At 27.8% G+C, this 10,819-nt stretch overlaps 4 protein-coding genes across 5 annotated transcripts; 2 read left to right on the forward strand and 2 right to left on the reverse strand.

Moving 5' to 3' along the window:
- Positions 1–603: 603 nt before the first annotated feature.
- LOC122534275 (WASH complex subunit 1) lies at positions 604–3,843 on the reverse strand. Of its 2 annotated transcripts, XM_043664761.1 has the most exons (4): positions 3,456–3,684; positions 3,259–3,388; positions 2,636–3,191; positions 604–2,561 (listed from the first exon to the last, which is right to left on the reverse strand). In XM_043664761.1, the coding sequence occupies exons 1-4, from the start codon at positions 3,475–3,477 to the stop codon at positions 1,731–1,733; spliced, it is 1,539 nt and encodes a 512-aa protein (XP_043520696.1). In that variant the 5' UTR covers positions 3,478–3,684; the 3' UTR covers positions 604–1,730. The 2 variants fall into 2 exon arrangements, with proteins under 2 accessions (XP_043520696.1, XP_043520697.1); XM_043664762.1 differs by lacking the exon at positions 3,456–3,684 and adding an exon at positions 3,717–3,843 and having other exon boundaries at positions 2,636–3,388.
- LOC122534265 (dnaJ homolog subfamily C member 30, mitochondrial-like) lies at positions 3,830–5,369 on the forward strand. The gene is made up of 3 exons (XM_043664736.1): positions 3,830–3,900; positions 4,552–5,258; positions 5,353–5,369. Exons 2-3 carry the CDS (start codon positions 4,628–4,630, stop codon positions 5,367–5,369), a joined length of 648 nt encoding a protein of 215 aa, XP_043520671.1. The 5' UTR covers positions 3,830–3,900; positions 4,552–4,627.
- A 32-nt stretch (positions 5,370–5,401) lies between these two features.
- LOC122534262 (vacuolar protein sorting-associated protein 37B-like) lies at positions 5,402–7,155 on the reverse strand. Its single transcript, XM_043664732.1, has 4 exons — positions 6,725–7,155; positions 6,465–6,636; positions 6,318–6,400; positions 5,402–5,903 (listed from the first exon to the last, which is right to left on the reverse strand). The coding sequence occupies exons 1-4, from the start codon at positions 6,854–6,856 to the stop codon at positions 5,634–5,636; spliced, it is 657 nt and encodes a 218-aa protein (XP_043520667.1). The 5' UTR covers positions 6,857–7,155; the 3' UTR covers positions 5,402–5,633.
- Positions 7,156–7,572: 417 nt separating this feature from the next.
- LOC122534261 (39S ribosomal protein L44, mitochondrial) lies at positions 7,573–9,841 on the forward strand. Its single transcript, XM_043664730.1, has 6 exons — positions 7,573–7,839; positions 7,912–8,278; positions 8,417–8,501; positions 8,583–8,886; positions 8,945–9,355; positions 9,607–9,841. Exons 1-5 carry the CDS (start codon positions 7,779–7,781, stop codon positions 9,067–9,069), a joined length of 942 nt encoding a protein of 313 aa, XP_043520665.1. The 5' UTR covers positions 7,573–7,778; the 3' UTR covers positions 9,070–9,355; positions 9,607–9,841.
- Positions 9,842–10,819: the final 978 nt, after the last annotated feature.

Here is a 10,819-nt window from a genome sequence, read left to right on the forward strand (position 1 = left end):
CGATGCTTGTTAGAGATTAAAATTAAAACGCACGATCGTAATTCCTGAAGAAATTCTGTCGTAGCTGTTAACAAGAGAGAGAGAGAAAAAAAAAAGAGATAAAACTAAACAAAAAATTTCCACAGAAATATAGAAACGTGCAATCTCTAAAACCAAGAAAATATCAGAGTAACGAAGAAGAAAAACACGAGAACAGAGAAAAAATGACCAATTAACATCTCAAGACTTGATGTCACCTTTTTATCCAGCGCTTTCTCAATTAATTTCATAACTTGTACTGTCATATCATCAATACACGAATGTAGAAACGTAAAAAGAAATAATGGAAAAAAAAAAAGGGAGACATAGTCGAATAACGAGAGATACATTATATTATCACTTGTCACGTGCAAAAAGCGTGCACCATTAGTTTTTGCACTATGGGTTACAGATACGTATGTATGCATATGTATGTATTATATCGTTCGTTCTCTTCTTTTCATAACATTTTACTCTTTGAAACTTTCTGTCTCTTAGATATCAACAGCAATACCAACAATTTCAAATTGACTCACCTTAGTTGAAAATGTATAGATCGTCGTAAAAATTACCCTTCATTCTTTGTTCGACTTTTAATTTAACTAATTATTCCTCAATCCTTTGAGAGTTAATTCCTACTTGATATTTTAGTAAAAATAGAAATGGCTGTCTTCTTTTTAAACACATAATGTTCCACTGTAATTCAAATTTTCGGGATGTTGATTTATTAATGAATCATTCACTTTAATCTAAAATTTAATTTTTAATTAATCTCGAAGATTCTGTCGATCAAACATTCGTCCACTGTTTCGTAAATTTCTTCCTGTGCCTCTTTCACGAATATTTCTCATTTTTAACATTTCACGCCGTAAACTTTCAAAACACGTTGTTTAAAATTGTATAGAGAATGTAAATAGGACACGACACGTTTCGAGAAATTTTCATCCATAGTTTATATTCTGTAGTGCATAAAGAAATTCATCCATTCAAAAAAAGGTAAAAATAAGCCGAAAATTGACTTGGTTAAAGTTACACTGTAACCTGATTAATGATTTTATGATTGGTAATTTAATAAGTGATAGTAACTCGAGCATCAAAAAACAAGAACGATCAAGCAATTACTGCAAATTCTGCGGTACAACTAACATTTATAAACCTATATAGACAGTTAGTCCAGTAATCTGGGGTCAAGTGTTAAATCAAAACTGATAACAACATGAATATGCCGCCGTTATATTCCTTTCGAATATACCGATGACAATAACAAGGATACCATTTTTTGAAAAATGGTAAAATTCTATTGGAATTTATTTGTAATTCAATTGCGGAGAACAGGCGAGTGCTTTTTCTTTGGATTTACTTTCAATTACGTCTAATTCAACACTTTCTTCCAGAATATATATAGAAAATTGAAAGATACGAAGATAGGAGGAAAGGATTCAATAGAGATCAAACAATCTTGAGTAAAACACAAACATGTAAATTGTTTAGATTGAAATTATTTGATGAAAATTATAGTCCTTAAGTATAACGGATTTAAGACTTTGTATATAATTTTAGATCACAGTTAGATCACAAGTAGATATAGATAGTAACATTTCTTTTAATCGGATCATTTCCACGACAAATTATATTTTATCATAGGAAACTTAGTATGTATCTAACAATTTGTTATATGATAACAAAAGAAAAAAAAAAATATCGTTCATCCATTACTCGTCCCAGTCGTCGGTATCTGGTTGGGAATCGTACTCGCTGGTAGCCGAATTTCTATCTGACGCGGCTGTATCGTTTGGTTTAGGAGGAGGAGGAATCAAGCTTGACATTCTTTCGAGAGCACTACCTCCAGACCCAGCGATTCCTTTTCTCCTGAGTGCCAGCTTTGCGTGTAAATCAGCCATTAAGTCACCTCCAACGGATGCAGAAGACCAACGATTCCCTTTTTCCTCTGGTGGCACGGTATGTCTTAGTTTCGCCTTTCCTATGCCACCAGCGTTACGAATCGCTTCCATTAAATTCGATCTATTGTCTAGCTTATCCGTTTTATTCAAATCTTTGACAGTTTTCTTTTTGTCCGGATCCGCAGTCTGAGGCTCAAGAACATTAGTCTCGGATTCAGGTGGAGGTGGCGGCGGCGGTGGAGGAGGCGGTGGCGGTGGTGGCGGCGGTGATATCGAAGGAGTTAACGACGATGAGGCTAACGAGGAACGACTGTCGGTCTTGAAGTCCGAAGAAGTCGAAATCGAAATGTCCGGCATGATCGAAGGCGGCGGTGGAGGTGGTGGAGTAGGTTGCGTAGAATCCTTTGAGAAATCGGTGTCGGCGAAACCAGGTAAATTCGGAATAGTTTCGTCGTGTTTTATACTCGAGTCCTTCTCATCCGTTGTTGACGTTGGAGTTGGCAGATCGAGCCGTACGGTAGGCGTAGTGACCGCTGAAGACGGCGCGATAGGACTTTGAGAGTTCAGGTCCAGAACAAATTTTTCATCGTCCACGATTCCAGGTAAATCCGGAAGGGTTAGCGGTACGTTTATTTGCGGCACCTGCGTAACAAAATGTTTTATGTCCTCTGTTCCCCTTTGCATTCAATATTTAGTAATATTCTTATGGATCTTACCTCTCCTAAAGTTGGTGTATATAAATAACTACTGGATGCATCTATTTCCGACGCTAACCACGGTTGTATAATTGAATCTGGTGCATCCTCTATTTGCTGTTTATCATTTAATTTGTGAGAAGTTTGTTTAATAGATACCTTGTGTGGATTATCCATGCTACTAAACAACAGTGCATTGATTGAAGACAAATGAAAAGGAAATGCCACTTCACTGCTATCTGTATAAACTTCTTTATTAACTTTAGATCGAACATGATAAAATTGCAGCTTTTCCTGTAGATTGTTATTTGACACGTATTGGCCATCTTCTGTTTTACAATTAGAAGACAAATATGTTTCAGGAATGTCTTTTATAGGTACTGAACATTTGTAAACTTTTGGTATCTTGTTGCTATTATCACACTGAGGTGGTATAGCCAATTCATATTCCTTGTACGTATGGCTAGCAGGATATCTTGCAGCAGAATACATCTTTACAGCTTTTAAATTTAAGTTGGTTTGCAAATATTTTAATCGGTCTTGTAGTTTTGTGGCTCTGTTTCTGACATTTGACAATCTATAAAGAGATGTGTTAACATTATTGTTTATTTCTGGGATATGTAATAACGTGCGAATAAAATTACCTTTGACCATTTTGAGAAAGCCTCTTGTCAATAGATTCAAATATATAATTAACAGCAGAGTCTAGATTATCAAGAGCTTCTGCTATTTGAACTATAGTTTCCTCATGTCTCAAATTGTCAGGAATAACTCCTAAATAATAAAAATACATTTATTTTTTGAGACCTTCTTAAATAAATAAATAAATTCATTTATTTACCAATTTCGGTTCGATTCGGCATTTTTTTAAAAATATGCCGAATATATGTTCGTATATTTATTTAACTCATTAAAAAATCAGATTGTACTGGAACGTAGATCACGCACATAATTAGACTGGTACTTAATTATATTAAGTCATGTATAAAATATTTTACATGGCTTAAACTTTTAATATACTTATCATCACTTAATCTATACAATCGTATGACAACAAAAATAAATTTAATGGTTCTTTTGGAGAATTTACATTTAAACTTACATGTGAATCCACCACTTCAATTGCTCTTAAAGATTATACGCATAACTATAATTGATATAACTGCGTGATAGTTTTAATATAAAATAAAAGAGTAATTCATAAAATAAAAAGACTTATGGACTAACTTTGAATTGCGAACAAAACTATTGTATATCTGCCTTAACATATCGTAAGATGGTTACGTGTTACATATGTGTACTATTATTTTTAATATATAATTTATATTTTGATATTTTGTACTTATTGCATTTATACAGTTACTTGTAACTCGAATTATAATTTATTTTTATAAATAAACGTAAATCTTGAATTAAAAATTTAGAAATTATTTTATTTATTATGAAATTTTATTAAGCTAGTTAATTAGTTTATTAATGTTACTTGAATAAATTTAAACTTGAGAACGCAAAATTATTTATTTAAAGTTTTGATATTCATAAATGCGTCAGGTATATCAATTTGTACCTGACTTCTATTTGCGTTTTAACTCTTGGTTCTCTTGATGTGTATATCATCTACTTATGTAAGTTCATGTATTAAAATCTAATGACAAATGTAATAAGTAAAATTTTTTAACTTTTATGTCTTGCATAAAATTAAGTTTTTTGAAAATAAAAAACATATTGTAATATGTTTTTCTTAAATTCAGAAAAAACTAATCAAATAAATATAATGTATCATGACACTATTGTACAGACATTATTGAATAGTGTATTTAATTATACGATTATGTTAGTATACAAATCTAATAATATTTATAGTGTATTTTTACATATACTTTTTATTATTAACAATTATAGTGTATTTTTATTCAATAATTTTTTCTTATTTACAGGTTATATGTTAGAAATAGCAAATATGAGACAAAATCTTGACTATTCACCCTACTTGAAAATATTATATGTCTAACAATGTTTATTCATGCGTCTATAATAAATGTAAATAAAAGCATTAAATGTATAAGTAAATCTGTATTATTGGTATGTACAAAGACAACAAAAGCTAAAACACATTATGAGGTATTGGGAGTAGAAACAAATGCAACCTACAATGAAATAAAGTCAGCATATTATAAATTAACACTTAAATATCATCCCGATAAAAACAAAAGTGAATCTGCTAGAGAAATGTTTCATGAAATTTCTGAAGCATATGATATACTCAGTAAATATGATACACGCAAACAATATGATAGAACTATTCTAATTAAAGAGGATCTCGACAGAACTAAACACAAGTATAAATATAAAACTGAACATGTATCACAATACACGGACAAATTACATACTGCGGGTAAACCTATGAAAAAAATTTTTGATTTTGACATGTGGTTAAAACTTCATTATTCAAATCTAGCTAGGAAGACTTTCGAAAAAAACATGAAAACTAATAGTGAAGAGAGAAATCCTTATTCCATGGAGATAGATTATCGTACAATATGTTTTCTGATAGTAGTTTTCTCTATTGGAATTTACATTAATAATTGCATAGAAAATTATAAGTTCAAACAATTTAAAGCTGAACGAAAGAAGGAAAACAAAAAATAATGTATATAGAATTATTCTTAATTTATTTTAAGAATCTAGTATAAAAATAAAAAGAAATAGTGATTAAAAATATTTCAATACAAAACAAGATATTTATTTAAATTAACCCCTAAATTAAAAACAGTGCAAAGATTTACATTGTATATTTCGATATTATTTATTTCAGAAAATGAAATTTATTTTAATATATTACAATAACATTACAAAATCTAATATGATAGCTGAATATCACTTAAATATACAATATTTTATTGTATTTTCTATTCACTTAAAATTATTGTTAATCAAAATTACATATTTCTTATATATTAGTGAAAATTTAATATTTAAAAACTTAACTACTTTAAATTTACGTTCTATTCAAATGAATTTAATACGGCCTATAATGTGGTAAGCCAGATGATACAGGCATTGGCATTGAAACGGGTCCAGTTGGATAAGGAATTGCAGGTGCTATACTTCGAAAATTACTAGCTATTGGGTATCCAGAACCACTAGCAGTGGTATGTGATGTTCTTATTAATTCCCTTAATTTATCTACTTTGACTTTGCGTAGATGCATTAATTTTCGTCGTGATAAAAATTGCTCTAAAAATTCGTCTACTTCCATATCTCCAGCCAAAAATTTTTCAGCTATAGTCTGTACATTAAAGAAATAAAGAAGTTATTATTTAAGAAAATAATAAATTACATTAAATAATCAAGTTTTACTAACAAAGAATGTTAGGAAATTCAATAAATTATGAAACTTTGTATGTATAAATAAAGTAAATCATGTATATCATAATTCGGCGCGAATTCAAAAAATTCATATTTTTCAAATTATTCTCATCATTCTTAGAAATTAAATTTTTTTTATGCAAGTTTTTTGAGAAAACCATATAGTTTTTGTTTAAACTTCTTTTCAATGTATTTCTTCTCAAGATAATTTGATGAATTACTCTATTTATACACAAAATTTTATAATCTTAATTTCCCTTCTTAATTTAACTTCTCTTATAAGTATAGTGAAAGTTAATCGAAACTGAAAAATAATTATAACAATTAATATTACTTCTGATTCTTCTTCAATTTCAGCTGCTGCTGTTTGCAATAAATCTAACGCAGTATCAGTAGTCATTTCTCCAGACTTATTTTCTACAAATAATAATTATTAGTTATTGATTATCCAAGAAGTTATATAATTAGTATCAATACATACTTATTTCATCCAGTTTTTCTTTTACACTTATGCATAATTTACTTCCTTTTTCACTGAGTTCCTTTAACATCTGTTTTCTGTCTTGTAATTTTGGCTGTTTTGCTAAATTAAACTCTGCCAGAGATGTGTTACTTGCCATTAACAATTCTTTTTCTGTTTCTAAATTTTTAAACTAATGGACAGAGAGAATTTGAATTACATTGATACAGACAAACTATAAATTAACAGAATGGAAATCCTTTGATAAAAATTAAAATTACCTGCTTTACATCTTTTACAATGTCTTCAAATTTTGAATCGTCGTTTAATAATTCCTTCAGTTCATCGTTTGTTAAATGTGACAAGAGACCTAAAGCTGCAGGTATGTCAGGTTCTTGGTTTGATTTAAACATTGTTAAATATTACTTATTTTCACAGAGTCACGATGATGTTCATGAATTAAATTTTACTTTCAAATAGAATTGGTGAAGTTATTTGTAATTTATTTATATTATATAGAATTATATTATATAGAATACTTTATACACACAAATTGATGTAAACATACATTTACTGACTTTCTCATATAATAAAAGATTTTAATAATTTTGTTATATGAAATTTATTGCTATAGGATATAATTATTAAGATGTCAAACAATTTTAGCTTCATAAATTTTATAAAAATATGCGCTTCAATTAATGACACATTATCTACTTTGATAAGTACTTTCATATCTCTTAAATTCACCATAGAATAACAAAAACATAGATGCACGATCCGATAAAAAAATTGTTTGATTCAGTTCTATTTACATGAAATGTTAAAGTCAATTTTTCCAACAAATTTTTAATTAAATAGAAATATTAATAGATGTTCTGTTAGAGTTTAAGGAACAAAATTTATTATTAATAAATTTTTATATTTCTCAAATTTTAAATGTATAAATGCTCTTTATACTTTTAGATTTGAATTTGAATATTTTTTGAATATTTTTACATAACGTACGATATTTAATATAAATTATCATAAAATATGCGAAATTTTATAATATTTAAAATATTTGCATCGGGAATATAAGAACAGATTTGTAATCACATTTCTATCCTCTTAAGACGGATATTCAACATTGGATTTTGATTCTTTATAAACTAGAATCACGGTTTGAGATACATGTAATCATCGTCTGATATTGTTATAATTATTATAATTATATTGTAAACGATAGTAAATTAAATGAAATTATGTTATAATGTATTAATTAATCTGTTAATAGAAACAATTCCTATTTAAATTGGAAATATTTTGAAAATAAATTCATTCATACTTGCAAACATGAATGGATTACAATTATATTTGCAAAGTCTTCTTAATATAAAGCATGTAAATTATGGAGGTAACTATTTGGATAAAAGTTTTAATTGTATAAAAAAAACATAGATTTACAATGTCTTAACTGCAAATGTAGGTTACAGATATATTAAGCGATGGGTCTCTCCAACTCAAAAAGAAATAACCCGAAGAAAGAGGAGGTTGCCAGCTCAACCAGAATCCAAACGTAGTAATTTCATTGAATGGAATAGAAATTCAGAAATATATGCGTTTAATACACGACTGTCAGAAAAATTTGACACAGAGAAGTTGAATCAAGCATTTACACATAAATCATATATTCTTGATGAATTAAAAAAGCAGCAAGAAATGGGTATAGAAGAACCTAAATTTGATATATCACATAATGAAGAATATATTGAGAAAGGAAGAGAAATAACTTCAGAAATTGTAAAGAAATATTTAAAGAAAAGTTTACCACGTCTTCCTGAAGTTGGTATTACGTATGTAAAAACTACATTATACCCATAAGCTATTATAAAAAAATACTTGAGCTGTAATAAGAACAAAGTTTTACAAATATTTCATATTACATAAACTAAGTTCTAAATCTATTTCTAATATATTCAAATGTGTTTTAGGGCACTTCATGATTATCTTATGTCTGAACAAATGTTAGCTACAGCATCTTCACACATTGGGACAAAAGACATTATTTTAACCAGTGTTTGTATATAATTTAATTATTTTATTGTATTTTGTACATTATACAGTTATAAACTATTACTTTTATTATATATTATTCAGGAGCATCCTGTATCCCAACAAACATTGGCACAAACATTTGTAGCACTTGTAGGAGCACTTGCTGAAAGCGTTAATGTTGATCACGCAAGTGCTTTTGTCCGAGATTTTTTAATAGTTGGACTAGCAAACAAAGACCTAACTGAAATATGGTGTCCAACTAAACCATTCGAGTTGTTAAATGATGTGATTTCTGCAGAAAGAAAAATATCTATAGAAGCAAGGCTTATTGGACAAGCTGGAAAGAACACAATTTTATCAGTCTATCATGTTGGAATTTATGCAAACAAAGAATATTTGGGTTCAGGTAATACTTTTATATTTGAAAAACATAAATATCTTCTAATAAATAATTATATTTGTAGGTTTTGGTGAAACTATTGCAGAGGCAAAGGATGTAGCAGCTATTAATATATTGGCTCAAATATATGGATTGCACCATACAAGTCAACCACTACGATTTAATGAAGAACTAAATGTATCTGCCTGAAAACAGACTATTATCTAAATTTATGTACTGAATTTGTGAAATGTCAAATGATAACAATTATAGGTGTATATATGTACATATAAAATATAATTATCATTTGTCTTGTAATGATATTGCCTTATTGAAATAATATTACAAAAATAGAATACTAAATAATTCACTCAAATAAATTGAAAGAAATATTAAGCAAGAAAAAAAAGGGGAATAAATACAGATAGTTTCAACGGATTACAACTTTTAAAAGTGAAAAGTATCAATATGAAACTTAATAAAATTATTAAAAAAGGTTTGTATGGATCAATAGATTAGATCTCTTAGAATCAATTTTCCTTCATATATTTTTTTAAATAATGACTTGAAATATTTCGAGATATGTAATCTGATATGAATATCGTTTAAATTAAAAAGTATATAGAATATTAAAAATATAGTATTTCTAAAAGAAAGTTGAGAAATAAGATAATTACGAAGAGATCAATATCATGGTATAAAATTCAAATTTATTATTTTTAAACATTGTGTTATTTAGTTTTACAGGACATTTTGTGAACATACTATGTATCTATATGTATACGTAGTTAGAACATTACGAAAAACTGCATAACGGTATTAGCAACGTTCGTGTTATGTGACAGAAAATTTTACAACAAAATAGTTAATATCATGTCATACTTATTGTATAATTTTTATTAATCGTCTTTTGATAATATTATCAACAATACATTATGTATTGACATGATAAACTTTTTAAGAATAAATTATTGTGTTTTTATATGTTCTTGCATCGATGTCATTTTTATTTTACAAATTTTATATGAATCTAATATATATATAACTTCTTATAATTATCAAATTAATTACAAAAAAATATACCAAAGCATATATATGTATATATGAATTATTTTTACACAATTCGAGTAATATTTTATGTTACATACTAATATATATTATTTCACACTGTTTAATAACATCAGTATCATGGTTATTATTTTACATTAAAATAATGCAAATATATTAAACATTACTAAATACTTACATAAATCTTAATTCAAGAAATTTAATAAATACTCTATTATATTTCCACGGGTACAAATTTCTATTGTATTTAAAGAGAGCGATCCAAATCATTTTTAAGCTTTACGTATTTTACGTACGACTGATTAAAAGTATATACATAAAAATATTAAATTACGTGTAAAAGAAATTTGAAAAATTTGATCCAAAAAGTAAATCTTCGTTATTAAAAATATCAGAAAAATACATTATTTTAATTAAAATATATTGTATGTTGAAAATATTCGGTTGTTACAATCGTAAGTAATACTCAGAAATGTTATAAAATTTTGAAATTGCTCCCTTTTGTAGATATTACAGGAGCTAAATGTCCAAAATTTTTCTATATCGGTCGTAGATATAATATTGATTACTTATGATTCATGCTATCCCCTTTAAGGTGGTTCATCCTTGTCCCCATCCGCACTCCACCGCTCCAAGTTTCCGCCACTTCTACCATCTCCCTCTTTCTCTTTCTCTTTCTCTCTTCATTTTTGTTTCTCTTTTCCTACATTCGTCTCGCTTCTTATTCTCTCTATTTCTTTTCCACTTCAGGCAGTTTCTTTCTTCTTTCCACGCAGCACTGTTCTTTCTTTCTTTCTTTCTTGCTTATTCACTTTTATATATATATATATATATATATATATATATATATATATATATATATATATATATATATATATATATATATATATAT

Source organism: Frieseomelitta varia, unplaced genomic scaffold (genome assembly GCF_011392965.1).
Source record: "Frieseomelitta varia isolate USP_RPSP 00005682 unplaced genomic scaffold, Fvar_1.2 scaffold_580, whole genome shotgun sequence".
Classification (NCBI taxonomy): domain Eukaryota; kingdom Metazoa; phylum Arthropoda; class Insecta; order Hymenoptera; family Apidae; genus Frieseomelitta; species Frieseomelitta varia.

Bases quoted from the DNA above. Each gene is read 5' to 3' on its own strand.
- LOC122534262 (XM_043664732.1), bottom strand. From the start codon at position 6,856: ATGTTTAAATCAAACCAAGAACCTGACATACCTGCAGCTTTAGGTCTC. The intron at 6,637-6,724 runs GTAATTTTAATT...TCTGTCCATTAG, and splicing joins TTGTAAAAGATGTAAAGCAG to TTTAAAAATTTAGAAACAGA. The intron at 6,401-6,464 runs GTATGTATTGAT...TATTATTTGTAG, and splicing joins AGAAAAACTGGATGAAATAA to AAAATAAGTCTGGAGAAATG.
- LOC122534265 (XM_043664736.1), top strand. From the start codon at position 4,628: ATGTTTATTCATGCGTCTATAATAAATGTAAATAAAAGCATTAAATGT.
- LOC122534275 (XM_043664761.1), bottom strand. From the start codon at position 3,477: ATGCCGAATCGAACCGAAATTG. The intron at 3,389-3,455 runs GTAAATAAATGA...TTTATTATTTAG, and splicing joins GCCGAATCGAACCGAAATTG to GAGTTATTCCTGACAATTTG. The intron at 3,192-3,258 runs GTAATTTTATTC...ATCTCTTTATAG, and splicing joins CTTTCTCAAAATGGTCAAAG to ATTGTCAAATGTCAGAAACA.
- LOC122534261 (XM_043664730.1), top strand. From the start codon at position 7,779: ATGAATGGATTACAATTATATTTGCAAAGTCTTCTTAATATAAAGCAT. The intron at 7,840-7,911 runs GTAACTATTTGG...CTGCAAATGTAG, and splicing joins AAAGCATGTAAATTATGGAG to GTTACAGATATATTAAGCGA. The intron at 8,279-8,416 runs GTATGTAAAAAC...AATGTGTTTTAG, and splicing joins CTTCCTGAAGTTGGTATTAC to GGCACTTCATGATTATCTTA.